This window comes from Seriola aureovittata, chromosome 21, assembly GCF_021018895.1.
Source record: "Seriola aureovittata isolate HTS-2021-v1 ecotype China chromosome 21, ASM2101889v1, whole genome shotgun sequence".
NCBI classification, from domain to species: Eukaryota; Metazoa; Chordata; class Actinopteri; order Carangiformes; family Carangidae; genus Seriola; species Seriola aureovittata.
In genome coordinates this window covers 6,098,930-6,122,999 of record NC_079384.1, presented here as the reverse complement: position 1 = coordinate 6,122,999, position 24,070 = coordinate 6,098,930, and the positions used below count along the sequence as shown (strand labels likewise).

The 24,070-nt window shown below is 40.8% G+C and overlaps 3 protein-coding genes and 1 long non-coding RNA gene across 7 annotated transcripts; 2 read left to right on the top strand and 2 right to left on the bottom strand.

The window, feature by feature from the left end:
- Positions 1 to 567: 567 nt before the first annotated feature.
- tmem235b (transmembrane protein 235b) lies at positions 568 to 8,433 on the top strand. Its single transcript, XM_056365328.1, has 4 exons — positions 568 to 1,075; positions 1,228 to 1,308; positions 1,501 to 1,638; positions 6,362 to 8,433. Exons 1-4 carry the CDS (start codon positions 868 to 870, stop codon positions 6,589 to 6,591), a joined length of 657 nt encoding a protein of 218 aa, XP_056221303.1. The 5' UTR covers positions 568 to 867; the 3' UTR covers positions 6,592 to 8,433.
- Positions 8,434 to 8,516: 83 nt separating this feature from the next.
- Positions 8,517 to 18,061, bottom strand: LOC130161930 (uncharacterized protein C16orf52 homolog A-like). Of its 3 annotated transcripts, none has more exons than XM_056365331.1 (3): positions 17,250 to 18,061; positions 11,131 to 11,343; positions 8,517 to 9,823 (listed from the first exon to the last, which is right to left on the bottom strand). In XM_056365331.1, the coding sequence occupies exons 1-3, from the start codon at positions 17,353 to 17,355 to the stop codon at positions 9,639 to 9,641; spliced, it is 504 nt and encodes a 167-aa protein (XP_056221306.1). In that variant the 5' UTR covers positions 17,356 to 18,061; the 3' UTR covers positions 8,517 to 9,638. The 3 variants fall into 3 exon arrangements, with proteins under 3 accessions (XP_056221306.1, XP_056221305.1, XP_056221307.1); XM_056365330.1 differs by lacking the exon at positions 17,250 to 18,061 and adding an exon at positions 13,584 to 13,697; XM_056365332.1 differs by lacking the exon at positions 17,250 to 18,061 and adding an exon at positions 13,528 to 13,670.
- Positions 9,837 to 13,793, top strand: LOC130161941 (uncharacterized). Its single transcript, XR_008826206.1, has 3 exons — positions 9,837 to 10,714; positions 12,691 to 12,898; positions 13,669 to 13,793. It is a non-coding gene; the product is annotated as an uncharacterized LOC130161941 (long non-coding RNA).
- Positions 18,062 to 18,511: 450 nt separating the features above from the next.
- On the bottom strand, positions 18,512 to 23,473 carry LOC130161916 (cytochrome b-c1 complex subunit 2, mitochondrial). Of its 2 annotated transcripts, none has more exons than XM_056365310.1 (14): positions 23,341 to 23,473; positions 22,236 to 22,322; positions 21,666 to 21,815; positions 21,488 to 21,552; positions 21,344 to 21,400; positions 20,819 to 20,943; positions 20,524 to 20,621; positions 20,377 to 20,434; positions 20,193 to 20,288; positions 19,879 to 20,078; positions 19,608 to 19,688; positions 19,444 to 19,520; positions 19,056 to 19,209; positions 18,512 to 18,870 (listed from the first exon to the last, which is right to left on the bottom strand). In XM_056365310.1, exons 1-14 carry the CDS (start codon positions 23,371 to 23,373, stop codon positions 18,787 to 18,789), a joined length of 1,365 nt encoding a protein of 454 aa, XP_056221285.1. In that variant the 5' UTR covers positions 23,374 to 23,473; the 3' UTR covers positions 18,512 to 18,786. The 2 variants fall into 2 exon arrangements, with proteins under 2 accessions (XP_056221285.1, XP_056221286.1); XM_056365311.1 differs by lacking the exon at positions 22,236 to 22,322 and adding an exon at positions 22,126 to 22,200 and having other exon boundaries at positions 23,341 to 23,439.
- Between the last annotated feature and the right edge of the window lie 597 nt (positions 23,474 to 24,070).

The window sequence follows — 24,070 nt, the reverse complement described above, 5'->3', positions numbered from 1 at the left end:
AAATTTATATTTGACCTCTGGTGACCTCGAGAGGTCACTGACCTCAGCATAGCCTTTTTCCAGTTTTTGCCCCCTCATTATAATCATGTATACATTTGAGAAAAAAATTGCATCTTTGGTCTAACAAAGATTTTTATTGTCCTTAGAGGACCCGTTTGGCCATGGCCAAGCCCTTCTGATTGGGGCTGGGCGAAGAAAGCAACGGGGTGGCACCCACTGTGGACCATCCCTGCAGAAGCCTCACAGAGCTGTGACTCATGTTTTACTTCATGAAGACAGTTTACAGCAGTTCTGTGTAATCGGAGTATAAAAATAAATATATATTTGACAGATACCGCCTTTATGCCTGCGGAAAAGTGAAAAGAATTTAAATTTGAGAGGCTGAAATCTGTTCGCCCTCTGCCCCAAAGATCACATCTGAAATGCCTCCACGTCCGAAAATGGAAACACTAGAGAAAGTTCCATACTTTGGTTATAAAATGCACAAAACGTAAATATAAGCTTATCTTCCCCACTAGTGTAAGAAATGAGGGACGTAAATTGCCATCGTTACTCTGTCCCCTCACATTCCCTGTGATGTGTTGCGTCGACGCGCGCTCCTCCAGGATAAATTGAAGTCCCTCCCAGACAGAAGCTGCTTCTCTTCACTCAGACCGTTGACATCCTCGTGCTGCTCCGTGACTCCAGTAAATCTCCATCTCCATCCTATAGATCATAAGCACTACCTGGACAGGAAAGCTTTGGGAAAAGCTCAAAGGCGGTTTTGGCACAGACGAGCTCGCTGTGGGTTATTTCTGTCACATCCAGCAATGAGCGCGTAAACTGTGGAGAGACCGGACCACCGCCACAGTTAAATCCACCACCGTTATGCGTGAATTAAACCTTCTCCTGTGCAGGATGAAGGTGACCTTTGGTTCTCTGGTGATCATCGCAGGTATCTGTGGTATTCTGAGCTTCGCTTTTCTGGCGACTTCCCTCGGAACCGACTATTGGTACATTATAAAGATGAATCCTGTGAACACGAGCGACTTCGAGGACATGAGCTCCCACTCGGGACTGTGGACTATCAACGAAGGTAGGCGACTACTTTTCCATAACTTTATGTCATGACTGAGATTTCATTGTCTTTGCAGTTTGCTGTTTATTTTATGATACAACTAGTGATATTGCGAATATTTAGGAGATAACTTAGTTGTTTTGCTTTGTTGTTTTAATTGTAACATCCAGGTGGGAAGATGCACGCAGCCTCTATTGACTCTTTCAAAGCTGACTACTCCAGGTACACTGAGACTGAGGTGCACATGCTGAGTAAGTCTCCTCTTCCAGCTTTAATGAAACCCTGCGCTCATCAACAACACATATCCTGCTAATGAAGTTTCATTGTCAAGACAGCCATAACTCCACAGATCCTCTATAATCCATCAGTGTGTGTGTGTGTGTGTGTGTGTGTGTGTGTGTGTGTGTGTGTGTGTGTGTGTGTGTGTGTGTGTGTCTACACAGACATGCACAGTGCTATAGTGGTGGTGCTTCCCCTCAGCCTGGTCCTCTTGCTGTTCGGTGGTATCTGCGGGTTGGTCAGCTCCCTGGCTCGGAGCCCCGTCCTCCTCACCAGCACGGCCTCCTACTTCTTCATCTGCAGTAAGTTCAACTTCAGTTCCTTCACTCTGTGGGCAGTTGTCACCGTATCCACTTTCAGCTGAAGAGGGCACCAGCTGTTTCACCTCAGTGTGTGTTACAGGTGGCGACAGCCACGGTATGGGGTAATTACTGTGTATGAAAATGGAAAACATTTAGTTGTAGAGGTTGTTTGTGTACAGTCTGAGGTGTTTTACCAGCCTTTAAAGACCGATTAATTAAAACAAAAGCTAATGTTACTCATGCACCAAGAACAGTCAGTACTACTAGTGCACCTACTGATAATACACACATAAAAGAGCTTAAAAAGATAGAGTAGGGAGTCTCTGTCTCACTAAGTTGTAAGAGAGATGTGTTGATAAAGATGACAGAATAAATCACAGCAAGTAGTAGTTGTGGTAAGAGAGATCTGCACCCACACGGTTCTGCTGTGCATCATTTACCTCAACGTTAAATTAAACAAAAGCCGTTAGGTGGTGATAGAAATGAAAGAAAAGTCAATTGCCCCGACACACGTTCATGATCATTTCAGTCAAATGACTGAGTGGGACAATGAACAGGATCCGTGTAAACTCAGTCTCTGCAGTTTCACATTTTAAACCACATTTCATCACAGGTTTAGTGGCAGCGCTGCCTGTAGATAGAAAATTACTCCCACTGCTTTGAAATATTTAAATACAATGGAAACTATTACTCTTAAGGTTTGATTTGATCACACAAAAACACACAAAGTCAAAGAATATGGTCATTGCAACACAGATATATATAATGACATAATATTACAAATAGCTGAGTGAAGTTTTCATTTGATGTTTTAGATCTAAAATCCTTAATACATTTATTATATTACAGAAGAAAGTGTAAAACACTAGAAAGTTGTAGAGGAGGTGGTGGACTTTATGTACGGCAGGAGTGCGGCAGTAAAGCAAAGCCATGTGGTTAACGCGAGCAGACGGGAACGCTTTATGTGCCGCGCTGAAATTGACCTCAGTTATAGTTACTGACCTCATGTGGCCGAAGGGACTGAAGTTTATTAACATCCAAGACTGTCTGTTTGACTTGGCCATATTGGTTAAGTATGCATGAACGGTCAGGTGTGTGTGTGTGTGTGTGTGTGTCTAGCTGCTCTTGCTTCTGTTACATCAGAAGTGCCTCATCCTGTACTCAGTCAGATGGGTTATGAGAGCTTTTATTGGTCTGTGGGGAGGCACAACAGTGAAGCAAAATTGCTTTGGAAACAACTGCAAACCAAATTTGCGTCTGACTAAGCTTCTGTATTCTTTTCATACTGACTGTAATTTCACAGTGTTCGGGACAGATGAGGAGAACTGGAAGAAGGATTTTAGATGTAGAATATAAAATATATACAGGGGAACTAAACAGACAAGAGACCGTGTGTCTTTTAGAAGATAAAAGAAAAATAATTATCACAATCAGGCAAATTTACACATTATATAACACATAACACTGATGTTCATCACTGTAACGTCTGTCCAAGTGTTGTGCGTTACATCAGTCAAAATTGCTCAAATACTTTTTTTAATGTTTAATATAATTTGTTTGGAATCTACTTTTTTTGCAACAGAAGTCTTTAAAAACATGAACATGATATTTTCATACTGAAACAACGCTGTGACACTAAAACCAAAGGATGACATTAGAGTTGACTTCCCTAATGATAATGTTAAAGACTATTGATTAAACATTATATCTATTAGTGAATCTAAGTCTGTTGTTGCTGTCATTTCATAAAAAGCAGCCACCACACCACAGGAGACCGTAGAGCTGACTGATTCATCTCAGAGAAATCCCTGATAGGAAAATCTGATGGGCTTTTAGACTTTATATTTAATAGTTGTCAGTGCAAATTCTCAACTAACCAATATTTTACTGCTTCTCACGGTAAAACACATAAAATGATGTGACTTCTTACAATCTTTCATGATTCAAATGCACAAGTTCCCACCTCAGCACTTATCACACTGACTCCCTACCTTTGGCCTGAAGCTGAGGGAACCAGCGTCCATTAAAACCCCAGAAACTTAAAGGAGCTGACCGAAAATGTTGCTAACTTGCGACAAATAAAAGCTGTGTGTCCTCTGCCTAACAAGGTTAAGACAACAGTCCAAATATTGCAGCTGCCATGTAACACGTTAACCCGATTATCTGATCCAACTTAAGGTCATAATCGGAGCAGGCAGAATGTAGTTAACAGAGCTGAATTAATTGTCAGCCTTTCAAATGAAATTAGCTGTTTACACACCAGAGTCTTGTTTCTTTTTGCTGTGTGTTTCTGAATCTGTGTCACAAAATAAACGTAATAAGATGTGTGTTTGGAAAAACAAAAATGGCAGACTCTAGTTACAGACAACTGACACTTGCTTTTTGCAACAAAAAAAAGTGTTGTTTGTGTCACAGCTAAAACTGCATGTGCTTGTCCTGATATGGCGTGTGTATTTATACCAACAAGAATAACAGTAAACACACCTCTCCTTTTCCTATGATGCTCCTGCTCCAGCTAATCTGCCACATACCCGACCCAATAATTATTTTACTATCCGGGATATCATGTAAATTTGGGTTTACTGGGAGAGTTAGATTACCGCTAACCATGTCAACGCTATTATTTTAATCTGGATATTTACAGTAATCAAGTTATTCGTCCGTCATAAACGTAGCGCCTGAGCATCTGGCAGAGCTCTTCCTTCTGGATCTGTTGGGCGCCCTCCTGCCAACGCCTTATGACCTCCATAAAGAGGACCTTGTGATAGATAAACACTTATTTAAAAAGACTCTTTATAGTCTCCCAGTAATAAGCAGCACATGGTAATGTGTGGAATACAATAAAGGTTTGAATTAGATTGGAGTCATCTTGTGAACTTGTTGACTGTCTGACTTTTAAAATATCCCACCCTCACTCCGAGCAAGGCATTTCTCTCTTTGTTGGTGTCTTTGTCGTCCCCCAGATTTTGTCCCTGTTGCGCTGTTTGTTGTTCAGCCTTCAGCTGTTCAGAGTGCATCTTCAGTCATTGTGTATTATGTTATAACCCCAACACAAACTGGAAGTTGTGTGTTAACACCCTCATACAAAGTGTGATCGGGAAACAAACAAACAAACAAACAAACACACACGTATATATATGTGTACATACACACAGACACGCGCACACAACTGCTAACTTGAATTCTCCGTTAATTGCTTTGTTCCGTCTTTGTTCTAATGTTGCAATGACTTTTCTCACCAACCATTAAACAGCCCAACGAGTGTCTGTGTGCGCTCCCTGCAGGGCTGTTCCATCGCCTCCCTTCTTCTTCATTTTCAGTGTAACTGATATTCTTCTTCCTCTCAAATGAGATCATTCACGAAGTCCCAGTTGAAAACCAATCCATGTTTATGACAAAGGCAGAAATACATAATGTGATGTCATCAATATTGTGTAAATGACGTACGTAATTGATATTATTGCTGTTCTCGTCAGTATTCTGGTGCCTGAAAGTAAGAAAAACATAATGTGACTAATTACAGCAAAAGCACCAGGAGAACAAGGAGTAAAAACAGACTGTGAAAATATAAGTTGAAGTATTAGTTGTTCTAGTTGTAGTTTTTTAATTATTGGTAGTAATAGTAGAATTAGTAGTTATGACGGACTAATTACGATTAATTATTTGATCTATGAAATATCAGAAAACCGTGAAGAAAACTAAGTCTACAGCCACACTAGCATGCTAACGTTCTGATGTTCAGCAGGTATAACGTTTACCATATTCACTACCTAACTTTAGCATGTTAGCATGCTACCATTTGCTAATTAGCACCAAGTACAGCCAAGACTGATGGGAACTTAATTAGGTTTGCAGGTATTTAGTCATAAACAGAATCCGATTAATTTGAATTTTGACTTGATGAAAAGGCAGGAGATCACCAGAGGGTTGTGTTGTGTGGGGAACATGAAAGTCTAAAGTACCAAATTTCATGGCAACAGTTGTTAACGTATTTCAGGTACAAAATAATGAACAGTTCAACGTATTATCATTTCCATCTGTAGAGCCAAAAAGGCCAGAAGCTGACGTCTTTCTTGTTTGCTTGACTGTCTGAAATATAAATATTGATCTTTTTGTCATAGGAGAATTTTTTAAAAACAGCAAATCCCTGCATTCAAGAAACTGGTACCATTGATTTTTTTGGGTGGCTTAAACAATTATCCAAGTTAAATGAATGAAAATGGAATAAAAAGCAAGTTGTTTCAGCTCTGGCAGTATTAGTCCCTTCTGCATGTACAGTATATGAGGCAGTTTCAGTTTTTTTCCCTGTTTCGCTGCCGCTCTGCCCTCCACAGTGAACCGCATAAAGATGAGACACCAGACATCAGCTACCTCATCATTCTCCGAACTCGTAGCACCCCAGGGTGTAATTGCAATAAAATGATTATTAGTCCCGCCCTGTGTAGCCTCTGCGCTCCACTTGCATCCCCTTAAAACAAGTCACAAGCCGTCAAAATTAAGAGGGGTTTCCAATAGCAACACACTGAAACTTGTGAGGACTGTGTGGGTGTGTGTCTGTCTCAGTCTATTCTCTGTTGGCCTGGATGTTGTGTAAGAGGACAATACATGCGTCAATGTATTTCCTGTGTCTCACAATATGAGATTTTGGGTAGCTAATGGCTTGATGTTATTGGTGTTATTGATGAGCTCTGTGTATGTGTGTGTAATGCATCCCTGTCTCCAGGTCTGCTGACCCTGTGTGGCGTGAGCCTCTACATCATCTACTCATACCAGGCCCTGGTAGAGACGGAGAGGCTGGTGGGGCCTGAAGGCCTCGCCCACGTTCACACCTCCTTCGGCTGGTCTCTGGGCATGGCCTGGCTCTCCTACGGCCTGGAGCTCCTCACCGGCGTCCTGCTGCTCGTGGCGGCAAAGATGGTCAAGCGGCAGCACAGCAGTCCCTCCATGGCCTGACACAAGCCTTCACAGAGGGTCCCACACATTCAGGACGGACTCTGAACTATACTGAGCTGTATATGAGCGAGGGAGAAAGAACAGTCAGGTGTGTTGCTGCCATGTGGTTCTGCTTTAGAACAAGGTACGAAACAATATTAAGGCGTCGAGAAAATACAAACGTTGGATTTAAGATGATTTGGATCATTTTAAAAGCATGTGTTAGAAGTTTAATGTTCTTAAATCTGCTTCAGACTGGAGAGTGACGTTCAGGTGAACTACAGGAGTGAGGTTTTAGGCTCTTGAGTTGAATTACGCCAATTCTGCCCTCTTGTGTTGAGAAGTGAAGTGGTTCCCTGTATTCACTGTCCACAGCCATGCTGACGTCACTCCAGTAATTTAATCCGTGCAAAACTAAACAGACAAACTTATATTTCAGCATCATTTCATGTTACATTAAGTGTACAGATGCATTATTATTCTCACTATATTTCACATGCACAGTGTGTCTGTGTTTTTAATCATGCAGATTAATTTGATGTAGAGTGTATTTCTTCGCTTTGAATGTTTACAGTGTTAAAACGGCACAAAGTGTTGTATATATCATTGTGCCACGTTAGCTCCATGTTTTTTTCTATTGAAAATGTGTAAGAAATGTTTGTTCCATGTGACGGCAGCTTAAAAATGTTACACTACTGCAGCAATTTACTTGTGTGTATTTTGAGGCCATTGATCCTGCCACTTTATTCTCTAAGTCCTAACAGTTTCCTATGTTGCTTCAGTACTCTGAGTATGACACACACCAGTTACTTTATCCATTTAATCAGAAGGTTCAAACATCTATAATTATCATATGTTCTTTACTAATTTAAGGGAAATTAGCAGAGAGACAAGGATATGTAAATATGTATCATATATCCTTGTCTGTGTGTATCTCAACTCACTGATTCACATTGAAATGATTGGCTGAGTAGCGTCACATGCGTTAAAGGCTAGAAAAGCTACGCCAGTCACTAGTGATCTTTGGTTTAAGTCACTGTTGGTTATTTAAGTCGAACGGGAGAAGCTACTCACTTTGTGATACCAGAATTAAAATCTTTCTCTCCTCCTACTTTGTTGCCATGAAAATATTTGAGAAAAAAAAAAAAAGAAAAAGCGCAGCATAGATAAACTTCGACCAACATATTTTCCGGGCTTAAAATAGAAGCACTTGTGACAGAGATTTGCTTCAAAGGCAGTTTGGATACTTGACTTTCAGTAGCTGCAGTGGGAAGAGTAAGGCGTGAGCTTAAACACACGACTGGATTCCTGCTGCTGTCACCCACAGCTTGCTGCGTCTTTCGATAAAAACACAAGCACACATCACTCAATATGAATCCAAGACGTTCCTATGGCAACCTAAACATCCTGTGCACTTTTCTTTTCTTTTCTTTTTTTTTTAGCTCCAACAATGAAAAGTTTGTCGTTATCAAACAGTACAAATATCTCCCTGTCTTTGTCTTCTTACTCTTGATTCTCTGTGTCTGTCCTTCTGACTCAAAACCCTCTGTTATAAACCATCACTCCATATCTGTCACACTGCACCTTGTACTGCATTTCTGCTGCTGAATGCCTTCACATGCAATCTAGCTGTATTTAATTTTTATTGTTAATTGTATCTTACACTTCATATTGCTTATATTTTGTACTTTTATTGCTTAGATTCTGTGTTTATCACTGATATTTCTTTATTTCTCTCTCATCTCTGTCTTATTTATTCTTTGTAAATATGTGTGAGTCTTAGATAGAAATGCACCATTTAAGTTTGACGTAATTGCAATGTCATTGTGCTTGCACAATTATAATAAAGTTCCTGAATCCTCACTCTTCTTTGCATAGTAAATGATTAAAGCATTATGAGCTTCAAAGACAAATGCATTGCTAAAATAAATTGGTGAGACAATCAGTGTTTTAATGCATCATTTTTAATGAGATGAGATCTTCCATGCTCATTCACGAACATCACAGTGCTTCTAGAAAATGGCACAGACTGGCTGACTGTTCTTTTGAAGTGGGCATCAACGTCCCGACTGTAGAAAACAAACTAGTCATAGATTCAGTCATTTCTTGATACAGTGTTTAAACAACAGGAAACGCTCAAAAAAGGTGAATAATACATTCACTACATCACTAAAAATAGCAAAGCTGTAACAGAGACCTGCTGATGTCAGTCTTTCTCTGGTGCTCACCTCTGATCCTAACTGCTGAAGCTTCAGTCGACAAGTTTCAGAATGATGCAGCACCAGTCGTTGTGACAACCCATTTTATATTCTAGTTCCACGTGTCCAGAATTTTATATTTGATCCCATGACAACCTCAACAATATTGTTTTAAGGTTAACAGATCTTTAAGGCAAGGTGATCCACCAAACAGGCAGGGAAACTTTAGGCCTCATATTAAAAGATACCTTTACAAAAGACGTAACTGAACAATTAAACAAATAAATAAATTGTGCCAACCAAATGAAACATCCTCGTATATACTACAGATTGTTCCATGTAGCTGTGGTCAGGGAGAAACCTCCATCATAATGGAGGTGACTGGCTGATATTTGGCACTTTGGCCAGTGTCAGGCCTGACTAATCAGTCTCATCTCAATATGCACACCTCAGTGGGTGGGATGAGAAGAGCAGGGCTTATTCATCACCCATCATTGATTCTTAAGATGACGGATAATACCACAGAGCTCCCTTAAAAGTCCTGATGTTTTAATCCGTTCTCATCAGGTAGTTTTTTAATATTCCCCTGACTGTTCACCACTTCTCGCTTATTGTTCAGGACGGATGAAGATGAGCTCTCTGCGCCTGCTCTTTCTCTGGGTCGCACCTATTCCAGCTCCAGTTACAAGCATCGCGCCGATTCATCCAAGAGGAAAAACACAGTCAGGTGCCTCTCAGTTTTGTTGTACTTCAGCGATACTTCCTGCACTGCCGCGGAGAAGTCCGTTCTAATGAAATTTGTCTCCAGTGGTGGTGTTTCTCCAAAGGTACAAAAACAAACAAAAAAAACAAAAGAGGAGGGGGGTTATGTCAGCCAGGTAAGCACACCTTCCCTGCAAACAGCAGACCCACGATGGTGAAGAATATGGACAGAACGAAGAGCACGTAGGAGGAGCCCACCACGGTGTTGTTGGGCAGCTTATATGGCTGACCACCGACCTCGCTGATGTAGAAGCCGATTGGGAATATGAGAGCCGCCATACAGAACAGGACCACTGTGAGGGAGGAGAAACAGGAGAGAGAAAGAGCATTAACATACTCTCTAGGGCAGCTACTGCCAACCAGGGGGTGGTCACAAAAGTACTGCATGAATGGTGAAATAACCAAAGCGAACGAGCTTCATATTCTTCCGAGTATTGGGGCTGTGTGAGGCCCAGCTCCTACTTTCTCTCTCCTCTCTAATACAGAGCAATTTTGTCTCCTTTCCCTAAAAATAGAAACCACCCCATCAATTATGGCTCCTCTGCAGTCACTTTGTCAAGATGTTCATAACTACCTGACTAAAAGCCTCCAGGAAAAGAAATGCAGAATCCTGGGGTGAGCTGTTTCTTTCACAAGAGATTTTTAAGCTGCTTCTCACTTTCACAGGCATTTTATAAACAATAATGGGCAGTTTTGCTTCAAGATGCTGTTATTTTCTGTCCTTGGTGTGGTGCTTTACAGCTAAAAATGTCTTCTAATGCAGAAAATTTGATCTTTAAAAGACTGCTATTGCTCTTAAGCTTGTCGTCGATCCTTGAGTGTCATTTGTGAAAAGAGAAATGTCCATATTTAGTGTGGACGGATACTGCTGGACATTGAGGTGCATTTATATTTATATTTATTATATATTCAAATTTATACAACAGTTAGTTCCGACCAAGTAATTTGATTGGACGAGAGGAATTCCATGAGCGCTGGGACTTTTAACTCCATGTATCACTCCGCTTCACGGGTGTTCTATCAACCGTTAATCAGCGTTACATTAACGGTCGTTATCTATCTTAGATTGCAACAAACTTTGCAAAGATGAAAATATTTCCAGAAATAACATTTGAATTAAATGACGTATGGTCGTCAGAAGAGGATCATGGGAAGAGGCCTGGATACTTCAGCTCACACATGAGGTAACGTGTAGATAAAGTAGCTAGCTAGTGTGCACTGTGCGGGTCAGGAAAGTGTATGTGCTGCTTAGCAACAGTCTAGTACCAGTCCAGTTGCGGAACTATTTGTGTTGGTGTTGCCAAATTGAAATTAACAAACAAATCATAATCTGTCTGTTGCTTATTTAACTAATATGGCGCTCGTAGAACTGTTGTGTAAAAGCGAGATCACACGAGAGGGAGTGATGTTGCTCGTACCTATGACCTAATCACAGCCGTGCTGATATTCAGCACATCACTCCCTCTCGTGTGATATTGCTCGATTGAAACTTGTGAATCCGATCCTGCTTGTCAATAAACATTTCCTGCATGTGTGTGAATGCATCATGGAGACCGCTGGTTATAATGACAGAGGATGAAAGGTGACGGTGAACACCTACTCCCTGTGAAAGCGATCCACCGGGCGTATCGGGTGGCCTCGCGGCGCCAGTGTGACATCACCAGTAGACCGCAGGTGACGGTGAGGGAGATGATGCCCAGTATGATGAAGAGGAGCGTGGTGATCCACTCTGGGGGCAGCTGTGGTGGGATGCAGATCCGGTCTCGACCGTGGATGGTCTGGCACTGCCGGACCAGACCCACAGTCAGAGAGCCTGGGAGGAGACCGATAGTTAGAGAACAGTTAATCACAGCCGAGTGGCATCAACAAAAAATAAATTGTGTTCACATATTGTAAAGAAAACCAAGCTCGCACGAAGTGTAAGGAAAATACAGAATATATTGGTTAACCAGTGTTATATAGGACCTAATGATTCTGGCTGAGCACCGGCAGAAACATGACAACACTTCATTGTCAGGATCAGACTCTGTTCTGCAGACTGAGAGAAACGGGTCCTCTGAAATCTCGGTTTCCTTTGCGCCTGCTTATCTGAGCCTGAGCACAATGGTTACCTTGTCAGAGGCCTGTCCACTGGAGCTACTCATGAATCCCTGTTGGATTATAGCAATACCGCTTTCAACAGATCGCTGCCTGCCTCAGCTGACATTCCTGTGGTAGCCGACTTGAAAGAGAGCAGATATGTGAATCATTTGGGACAAGTACCCAACTGGTGCAGTTGCAGTAAAAACTAGAGTTTTCCCCTGTACAAAAAACTTCATAGCTCCTTTCAGGCATGCACTTCATTACACATTATGACAATTTAGCATGTTGGTCTCGCGTCTGAATAAGCACCCTAGTCTTAAATGTAAAAGTCACAACAACAACAACAACAACAACAACAGATGTCCTGGAATCTTAAAATAATGTTTAAAGCTGCACTAACAATAATCTGAAGACAGAAAGGCAACATTCAAAAACATGTTTTACCTGTGTATTAATAACTATAAACTTTTTTTTTTTAATTATTATTATATTACTCATGAGATTTCTGTATTTTTGTTTTTGTATGTGCCTTTCGTATTAGTTTGAAGTGGGTTGGAAAAACCTGATGTCACACACTTTGTGCACCAATCAAAGTCTGATAATCTGTTGCCAGGGCTATGATCAAACCACACCCACACAGACCTGATGTAGCAGATTAGATTGAGTTCTTGACTCCTAATAAATAAAGTCAGAGGATTTTTCTGAACTTTAAGTTTCATTGTTGCTTATTAAGTCTTTAGTCTTTAATGTGTTACTCGGGGTTTAAAATCAAGTTTTCAGGAGCTTTGAATTTATTATTTCACAGGTTGTAAAAGACGAGACATTAGCCCGGCTCCACAGTAACTAACACATCATTCCAGATGGTATTTTAGCCAGTGATAAATTACAGAGTGGCTCATAATAATACGCTACAGTCTACTGCACATTAAAGTATGAAAAGCATCTTATAGCATACCTGTAGCTGCATGCTTCATATAACAAACTGTAATTCACAGCAGCATATGACATAATTTGTCCATGTGATGACTCTAGCTGTAAGACATGATGACCTCCCAGGAGTCTCTCTGCTTCCCCACAGTGACCGGGGGCAGAGGAACCTGTTGACATGGAAACAGGCTGATGGGCAGCATCCCAAAGGCAGCAGAGCCCCCCCCCCCCGGGATTCTCATATGACGTCAATCAGGTTCAGGGTTCTTGTATGAACCACTGAAGCATCACAGAGAGAGAAACTGGAAGACTGAGACAGAAATGAAGTCATCTGATGGCCTCCTATGTCCCAAAGCCAGGTGGGTGCTGTGATATTAGGTAGGAGAGCTATGTATAACACACACACACACACACACACACACACACACACTTGAAGCCCAACAGAGACAGCGTCTGCTCAACTCTGCATCCAGACTGACTGCAAAGGAAAGAAAAGCTAAATGAAATCCTCCCACACTTTCATTTATTCTTTTGTCTCCCTCCTTTTTCTTTCTTTCCCGCAATTATCTCCAGTGAGCAGTTAGCGCCTCACAAGCAGACACAGAAGAAAGAGGAACTTTATGCATTTTATGGATTTAAACAGAGCAATTTAAACCCAGTGAGTGTAAAACATAATTGACATGATGGCAAAAAATTAAATAAGTAACTGATATCACAAAGAGTGCAGGAGAAACACAGGGAAGCTCTGAAACATCTTATAATCAGGAGGAAAATTAAATTAAATTAAAAAAAGAAGCTGCTTTTGAATTAAAACCTCAATCTACATTTAACTGTTCAGTATTTTACTATAACATGCGTAAAAAGACATAGGAGAACAATATTGGACCTGACAAAAATACATCTCTAGGTTTTATTCCTGCTCATTCCACCAGTCAACTAAGCTGCTTGTAAAATTTAAAATTATTAAAAGTAATTCATCATTTCAGACCTTCAGTGATGAATACAGACTCTGGGTCCGAAGAAAATCCTAAAAACATTCCTCACCATCTCCGACATATTTCTCCTCTTGTATCTGACATGCCATGGAAATAAAATTAGCCTTTAAATGTTTAATGTTTTCATGGAAAAGCTCCCGTTCCTGACCGTGGATCATGGATAGTGCTGGGTGTTGTTATCAAGACCAGACTAATGGGAACATCAGGCCTAAACCACATCCTCCTGCAGACTGACCCCCTATACACAGGATATCCTGTTCCCTCTCAACACATCCTTTCATACCACAGGGCGGGGGACAATGTGAGTAGTGCAATCATTTCCCTGCATATTGGACTCCAAGCAAGTCAACAACTGAAATGTGTTTTTGCTTCATGCCATTATGGAAACTGAATTTTGTTTCTAATAAAAAAATTATTCAGAGAGCAATGATTACGAAGACTTACTAAGAGCGATGACAGCACAAGAAGAAGCAGCAGAAGAAAAAGTGAAATGTAAAGTAAAATTAAATGAGGTCCTAATGAATTATAAAAGATCATCAGTATAATGCATTTTAATAGAATAAAAAATGACTAAGAAAAACCTGGTATTATATTTTACTTGTTGTTTTAGAAAATCTACACTACTTCATTTAACAGGCGCCAGAACAACTGTATATGTTTGTCTAGTTGTACTTCAGGTATTATTGCTGTTATACAGGGACAGTTTCCTGTGGTGGTGTGGGATACTGTATGGAAAGAACTCAGTCTAAGAGTTTATTAATGGACGGGGCATTTGGGAAAGAGCTGGTGAAATGATAAAACTTAAAATAAGTAGTAATATTTGATATGACATGTCTCCCGTAAGACAGACCCTGAGAGTCCCGACAGTCCTGCTGTGATTTAACAGAGGTGTTAGGAAATGGATTTATTTCTTATAAGTGGATTGTTTGTTAAAATGGGATAAAAGGCAAAATCAACATTTTAATTCACAATACTATATATTTTTAAATCTTTATTCATCCTGAGTGAGTTAGGAACACATTCACACAATCATCCAGAGTCTGATCTGCTGGCCACTGGGCAGCTGCACTAAATCAATTTATGGTTCAGTGCTTTAATGGACTGAGAAGTCCTGGTCTCTCCCATCTCTACCAGATTTATCCAGCCCAGGGACCAAAACCAAAAGGTGACCTTTTCGTTTTAGCTAGTTGTTATGGCCTGGTCACAAACTACCCACAAGTAAACATGAGAAAGAAGAAAACAGGAAACCCGTCTGCCATAAGACTCTGGAAATGGGCTCTGAATAGTTCAGAAATTAAACTTAAAACTATGAAAACAATACCAATCAACAGCGATGTGTGGATGAATATTATAAAAAGTAATATATAGGAGTTTAAAAAAACCTAGACAGCCGACTGAAGAGATTTATCTGACTCAGGCTCCGTGCAGAGACACAGTTTGGGTGAAATTTATTCTACATATAAACTAAGCAATCACAGCCAAAATAAAATACGTCACGACTGAGCCTGCAGAGTCTGAATTCTCAAGGTGGAAAGCATTTCTCTCCCAGGAGGCCTAATTAAAAGTCACACATCTTCATTCCCCAACAACACTTCCTGCCCTGGGGTGATGACTATCCGGCTAATTAAACAGGAACAACAGGCTTTTAGTACAGTAAGTACAGTAATTTCACACCATTATTTACTATGAGGAATAAAACTCTCAGAGTGTGAGCTGTTCTGAACTTTAGTCCATTTTTGGTTCTATGACAACTGAGATTAAAAAAAAAAATTGGTGCGTGGATACTGATTTAATTATGCCACAAAAAACGGCTTGTTATGTGCTCGACTTGCAGCTGCAGCCAGTGTTTTTCACAACAAATTAAATCCTGTTATAATCACTCAGTACGCCTGCTACGTGCTTATCTGTGACCACTGTAGCATTAGTATGTAGGTGGCAGCTGTGCATATACTGTAGTGGTACTGTTTGTCCGTTGCATCAGTTTTAGTCAATGTTTAGCTTTGGACTTTGCATCTGAATCTCAGCAGAGTAAGATTCAGATGCAAAAACCAGGGAGGTGGGCTGTCTGCAGAAGATTGTGGGATTTGGTCAACACCTGTATTCAACACTATAATTCTAGGACTGACTGTACAATCAATGAAATTTGGCTTCCCACTAATGATAATTACTGGCTGTAATATGATCATATTGGTAATAACCAATCATTTAGTTTCATCTACAACCACAGCTGATGACACATATTTATAAAACAATGTTCATTCAATCACCAGCAGCTGTAAATCAGGATTATCCATTCAGACACGATCATTTCCAAATGGTGCATAATAAATGTATTTAAATGCCACTGAAAACATCATTTCAAGTCTTGGGTAATTCTATGTTATTAAATATTCCTTACTAAACTTCAGATAATTCAATGTAAAGTTCAGAAAATTAACCTCAGTTGTTATTTGTTAAGCGTTAAAGGGAAACTCCACCTATTTTACACATCAAAGTCTGTTTACAAGGGTTTGGCAGTAATACTGTATTTGTGGCAAAACGTTGTATAAAGCCTTTTGTCTTTTGACCAAGTTGTCAGTGGTCAAGTTGAATTGTGGGTAATGTAGGTACCACGGTGTGTTCAGCTACATTGCTTCTGATAATTTTTTCTAATTGTCCATGAGTATAACAATATCATGATTGAAGCGTTGCTGAATTCAGATTGGTGCATAAAATACTTGACATCACCTTTTGGCTTCTGAGTCTCGCTCATTTCAAAGACACAAATAAAAATATAAATCTAGTGTAAAATAACCAAAACTGTTCAACTTTTGTAAAAAAAAAAGAAAAAGTTTTTCATAGAAGACTCTGGTATTTTTTCAATCAGTAAGAAGGTGACTGAGAAATTGAGTCTTTGGGGCCTTTAAAGTGAGTTGACGTACTGAGCAGCTCACAACAGGTCCAGGGCTGTTTATTCAGTTTACTGGTTCTTCTTGTGACCACGCAGCTGTTTAAGATACAGAAATCTGATTTTGTAAAAGCTTCTCTGTTTTCCAGGTAATGGGATGATTAGATGTCAAATACATACTGTATATTACTTATTACGCAGTCGTGAAGACTAAGGTTCATTTCAGCACAGTTGTATGGAAAGTCCTTCTGAAACCCTGCAATCAAATACCTGCCACCATCAGCCCAGATCTTTTGTACCTCTGGACATTTGAACACATTAAATTAAAATGCCACAGAGAAGAGAATGACTTGTGCAACAAAACTAGTTACTTCTTTCCTTTTCTAAACCTTGGGGCTTTGGTTACATTAGCTTGACCTTTGCTGGAGCTGAATTCAAGAAACAAGTTGGGGAAATGTGTTAAATCTTTGTTACATTTTCTTGTGAAATACTTTCACCCTCATTAAGAAAAATCCCAGAATGAAAAATCACTCCTCATAATCTCTGACAACACAAAACCTGTGATAAAAACGATTCATTTTAAAAAGGGTCACAAACCAAAAAGTTGGACAATCACTGCCACGTGAATCTGTGTTGATGGTTTTCACAAAATGCGATTATGAAACTTTTGAAATGTCAAATTGCAAAAAAAAAAAAAAAAAAAATCAAGGTCTAAACAATGATATTTGTTTGATATAAGATTTCAGATTGAGTCTTCCTTTACCCCCAGTGTGTTCCCGTCACTCCCCATAAACAAGTGCTGGACCAAAGCGACCAACAACAACCTACCGGCTGATTCTCCAGTGTTGATCCAGTCCGGGTTGGCGATGCTGGCGATGGCGAAGATGTCCGCAGCGAGGAAGAGGCATCCTGATATCACGGTGAGTTTATCCATGTCGGTGGACACAGGTGGAGGTCTGAGTGTTTATGCGCCTCGATCTCACCTTTCTGTGACGGGAGCCGGGACATTTAGACGTCAGTAACTTAAACCCTCACCTCATGTCCCGTCATCCCGGCCACAGTTGCTGCGATGATGGTGATGGGGTCGGTCTGATCCACTGTTTGTCCCCACATCCTGTTGAATCCCACACGATGAAACAGGCAGGGATTTCCCCTCGGAATATTCACTATTATTGAACCTCAAACAGCCGATCTTGAACCGAGCTGCTGGTTCTTCTCCAGCCCGGGAGGTGAGGATCGCTGCCCGGGTTCATGGATCGTCTACCCCCGGATGCTCCACAGCATTCCGGTGATATTTGGTTTAAAAAAAAAAAGAAGAAAAAAAGAGATGAGTGGAGAATTCACAAAAGAGCTTTAATCGCTGCTCAATTCTCCAGCTGTGAAAATATGTCCATGCAGGCAGTCGACTAATTTTCTGAGTCCACACGGAGCTCCCGATCCGCTGGACGCTCGCAGATGGAAAACGCCACCTAGACTCACATCAGAGCTTCAACTCTCCACCCGTTTTACCGATTTAAAGCCCGTGTAAAGACACAACAGCTGTGTTCTCTGCCAGACGATGCTGTCCTCTCTCACTAATGGAAACTAAAATCCAGTCAGCTCGCGTCTCCATGTCTGTAGTAGGCAACTCTCGCGAGAAAATCCGTAAATAGCCGACGCTCCTGCCACCTTTGGTATCAGCGTAAATCATGCAAGTGGTGATCATTTAAGTGTGTTGCTGTGAGCAATCACACAGTCAAGATCTATAAAGTGGCACCTTTATGAAAGAGCTAAAACTCAAAAGTCCACTTACTTGCCATCTGTGGAGCTTTCAATTGTATTACAATTCTCATTTGAGTTTTCTCAGATTCAATGGAGCTTTAGATGTATACAATTTTGAACATTTCTTGGACTTCCCATCCATGTTGCCTTGAGAGTTCATTCCTATTTATTCATATTTTGGTTGAAAGTTCCAGAACAAGCGAGTAAGTGGACCTTGAATGGAGACTGTTCTGTCAGCTGCTTGATTCCAAGGTTGTAAATGAACCAACAAGCTAAAACTGATATATTTTATTACACGAAGACACAACAGTTAAACACATACAACTCCATAAGGTAGATAGAATTTATTCATATTTTACATGAGCTATACAGTTAATGTGGACAGATGAACATTGTGATGCACCAGAGCAGCATCACTGAAGAATATTCTGTTATAACACCTATAAATAACCAGTGGTGTTATGACATTATATCTCTCAGAACAACACTGCAAAATGTGGTGATGATGAAATCTGCTTTATTTCTGTTTTTTGTCAAAATGTAGAAGGGGACAAAATTTGCTTTGTCATCAGTTAGATAAGAGTACTACGTGGCGAGGGGGGCTTTAGATCTCATCCACGAAGGGTGTTTTTATGAGGTTGCCGCTGGATGCCATAGTCTTCTTCCCAGACATGAATTTCTTGGCAGCCTGGAAATAAAAAACATAAAGATAGCACACCATTATTAACCAGAAATCACATCTATCGTTATATTACAAGAACAAAATAAATCAACACATATTATTAACTGATTAATCTAAATCAGTAACAAATAACTACATTCCCTTTTAGCATCATAAAATAACCAAGAACTGACAAGAACCAAATGTCTTACGTTGGCAACATCGCTCAAGGAGACATTGTCAATGTTGTTGGAGATTTCCTCAGGGGAGATGTAGGTTCCGTCAGTCAGAGCCTGAGTGCCCAGTGCCTCCAGAAAACCCTCTGAGGTCTCCAGAGACATCAGGAACTGTCCCCTCAGCTGGGCCCTGAACAGTAAACAAAGACAAACCCACCATAAGCCACAATGGTGCAAACTAGGAGAGGGAAACATTTAACATGGGTGTAAATAAAGTGGGAGAGAAAAGGACCCACATTTTATTTTATTTTTTTTTACTGTTAAACCCATTTTGTTAGTGTTAGTGTCAACTCAAATAGAAATTTGTTCAGTGTGTTGGTCATCTAGACTGTATGTTAGAGAGCAGTCCGTCTGCATGTCTTACTTGGCCCGAGTCAGGTCAGCAGCTGTGACTCCACCATCAGCAACAGCCTTCACCTGGGCAAGAGCAGCCTTAATCACCTGCACAGAGGACAGAGGTCACGTCAAGACATTTTACTGCAGTTTGTGGTGATGAACAAGCTCCTGTCATGACTGTTGGATACTCACATCACCAGCAGCTGCAGCCTGGGAAATGGTGTAGACCCCAAACAGACCAGAGTCAGAGTAGCTAGTATTGAAAGCACTGACCTGTTCATAAAATGGATGGGAAACAAAAAAGTTTAACAGGTGCTGTTGCAATTATGATAAACACATTTGTAGAATGGCTGCAGAGTTTTCATGACAATCATGCACACACTCTCCTGTCATAATGAGCCAGGCCAAGCCCTAGTGTGCAAACTGTTTCACAAGATTGATTTACAAACTGACAACCACTCACATCAAAGGGGTCAGCGGTTGCCTTGGCAACACCCTGGACCAGTTTGTTGGAGACGTTTGATCCCCTCTTGACATGTGGACCAGCTCCCAGTACTTGCTGCAGCACACCGAAGGCCAGAGCCTCGCTGCTGCCCGCTGCTGCTGACTGGCTCACCACCGCTGAGTGCACCAGACTGCTGGTGCTGGACACACGGCTCTCACCTGGAGAGGGGCAGGAAGAGACGAGTCAGGGAGGAACACAGAGTTTCATTTTCTTCAGTTCAAGTGTTAAAACCAACTTGCACTTTTTTTTTTAACAACGCCTATTCAGCTCACCTCCACGATACTGAGCCTTGGCCCCTGTGGTGCCTGCTCCACTGCGGATGTTGAGGAATTGCTCTCCTACTTGCTTCAGCACAGCGTGGTCAATACCTGGAGGAAAGATGAATGCCATAAACTTAATGATCTTTAATACAGAGTATGTTCCTTTAATGTCCATTTCCATTAAATATTTCCTTACCAAGCCCCACAAGAGCCATTCTTGCGCTTGTGAAATTGTTCTGGACAAACTGGTGCAGCTGGAGGAAAATGCAAACATTAGAAAAAGGGATTGAATGGAAGTTAACACCATCAGCCTTAATGGAATAAATACTGGGAAAGTACTCACATGTTCAGACCGGATGTTTTCAACCATGTGCTCGGGGCAGTACAGAGAGTTAGAGAGGGCGTTCTTGTAGGCTGCTCCATGCAGGGCTTCGACCAAAGCTGGAAAAGGAGAGAAGAGGCATGATCATAAATTGAAATATTATTATGTTAGGTGGGAATAAAAGGTAAGCAGTACTATAATCAACCGATGTGGACATATAGATCTAAAGCAGTATTTGGGGTGATGTCCAAAGTCAGATTCTTGCAGGTCAAATTAATAGTCTGTGTGTGCATTGCAAGGGAAATAAAGGCCCTACCTATCTGAGTGCTGTGAGCAGCCTGAGCTCTGTCCATCTTCACTCTGGGTGTAAGGTCTGACACCTCCCATGGCCGGAACTCAGGGGCTGTCGTCACGTTGATCAAATACTCCATCACCGTGTCACTGCAGAACAATTACAAAGAGTGAAAAAAAAACATGTTAGTGATATGAAGTGACTGTGCCATTATCCAGCACTACATCCACAGACACTCAAACCATTTCTGCAGAATCATCCACTTGTCCTGAACTGAACTGAACATTTGTAAGGACAGTGTGCGCTAAGCCGTCACTGTTTCACCAAAATATGCCTGTACAATTCAAGAGGACCCCAGCTACCGTTCTTTGTGAAGAAGTTAATTACAGATGTTTTACAGCCTTCCACTCTACAAGGGATGAGTACTGATACTCAAAACATGTCCTCAGCCTGTACTACAAGTATGGGACATTTTTTTCAAGTCCATGTTAGTTTATAACTGATGTGCTTGTAATATAAAAACAACATTAGTGTTATTCAGAGACTTACATGTCATCTCTCAAGCAGTCAACAGTGTAGATCATGTTCTCTCTGGATGAAGTCACACTGCAGAGAAACACAAACATGCTGATAAGAATGCAGAGACTTGTGTACAGTGGTTTTTGCTATGACACATCTTTCTTGGTTACTGACCTCAGGCTGCCTCCCACAGCTTCAACACCACGGCATATCTTGAAAGATGAAGCTCCTTTGGTTGTCTAGGAAAACACAAAAATGCACATCAGCACCAGGCTGAGACAGAAGCCAATACTCATGCTCTAGATATACAGTGTGAAGACACAGGAGAACTGGCTGTATTGAAGGATCATACCAGGTTGGAGGCCAGTCGGAGGAGGTGGGTGACCCCCTGGTTGTCAGGGGTCTCATAACGACAACCAGCCTTGATGAACACCCCGATCTTGGAGGCTGGGGAATAGTTCTCAAGTGAGGCGATCACCAGTCCACTGGGCAGTTTGGTCACCTGAACAGAGGTTCATCATTTCCATCAAGTTCAGACAGATATTAAAGTAAAACATGCCAACCAAAACTATAGGTACAATTCAGAATAAACCTCAATATATTTTCTAACATCATTTCGACATTCAAAAGATTTGACATTTTATACTCAGCATAATATGGGAAGAGACAAATAGTTACTCCATAGAGCATAACCAAAATGTGTTTTCTATAACAAACTCAGTTTCATTCGCAGATTCCAAACCACATTGTCTGGACCAAGCCAACCCCACACAGGACCCCAGCACAGTGACCCTCATCATTCCCAAACATACATGTACATCCTGGTAGGAGCCAGCCAGGGGCTGGGCAAGGGACTGGCCTGTTCTGGCAGCCGCATAGAACCGTCTCTGTGGAAAAGAAAGACAAGTCAACTACCACTGACCTGCACATCCTGCGGCTGAAACTTAACGTGCTCGGCGGCACCACTGAACTCCACCTTACGGGCAGCCTGAGCTGCGTAAAGCCTCGTCTGGGAAAACAGAGAACATGGGAAGGCGGGACATTACAACTAAGGTGTTTCTTCCTGACTGGTGAAAGGGCAGTGTGACAAGAAAAGTGTTTAGACACATGAAAGATTATGAAATGATGGGATCGGTGGCGCAAGATCCTCTGGACATGACGAAAAATTTTTGTTATTCATAAGCAAATGGAGTTTTCCCATGATGAGACGTCCTTTAAGTACTTGGAAATCGAAATTTGAACATCTACAGTGTATTTCCACAACAACTAAGCAAACACCATCTGATGATGAAGATCATATGACAAACCCAAAAGCTCCTGAACAGGTACCACATGGACCTTGTGGTTTTTAAAAGTTATGTAATCACCTCTTGTCTAGGGCCTTTTTCAGCAAATGCAAATTAAGTTAAATCTTCTTTTCAGATCTATACTAATATTTAAGAACCAATAAAATTGTTATACAGATGAACATCAAATAAATAAATATACCACAAAGATTTGGTGTCAAAATGCTAAAAAAAAAAAAAATGCTATTGGGTGTTGAGCTGAGATTATATTTTCTTCCACCATGATATTATCTTTATTGACTTTACGGTTAGATTAGTTGTATAATGAAAACCAAATATTAACTGCTACGCAATGTTAAAGTTAAATAGTAATGTGTAAAGGGAAATGGAAAGGATGACGTTAAATCAAGTCTACACAAACAAGATATAACAAGCTCTCACTTGTTGAGTGGCTTGTTCAGCAGGCCAAAGGTTTAGTGAATTGGTTTTAATGTTAGTTCACAAAATTACGTCTGGACCATCAATGATACCGTTATAAATCGGTTTATTGCCAGTTAAACACTTGTCAGTTATGTCAGACTTCAGCTGGCCGCCTCCTCCTCTGCTCTTTGTCGCAGCTTGTCCAGACACGACCCTGAATATTTACACCGTCCCACAATCCCACAGACTGAAAAGGACTTTCGCTGCGTCTACAACCGTCCCGACACACAAACACACAGGATAGGATTTCTGAGTCCTTACCGACAACCGACTTATTCCCCGAATCCCCTTCATCTCCCCTCTCTCCTTCAGTCAGGACGATGAAGCAATATGGCCGGCTTCAAAGTGCCCTACCCAGAATGCACTGCGTGTTCCTTTCTTGCAAAAGTACCGCGGAACCAATGAGAGCGCGCCCTCTGCTGACACGGAGGTTTAAAAAAAAAAAAATAAAATAAAATAAAAAAGTATAAATCACACACACACACACACAAATATATATATATATATATATATATATATATATATATATATATGTATAGACAGACACACAGTACACCAATGTAAATGTAGCTAAGAATTGAATAATGGTCTTCAAATCTGTTTGTACAATCATTAACAAGACTAGGTCAAAAACCGATTTCAGCCCCTTATCTGTTTGCTTCTCTCCCACTCTGTGCTCAAATATACAGCATTTTAATACAGCCGAATTTCCAATAAAGCTCTCATTTACATATAATTCTGTGTTTGTTATCAGACTTATGTATATGTGTATGTGTATGTATCATGTTTTCTTACTGTGTTTTGATGGAAAAATTGTCCTTTTTTTTGTTTAATGAACAGGTATGTCTAATTGTTTGTATATTACAAAGACACATGCAAAGTTAAATAAAGGATGGACGTTTTTAAAAAAAATGTAAATGTGATGTCTTCAGTTTGTGTTAACCACAGCCCATTCAAAAATCCATAGACCTCGGGACTAGGGAACCGGAAG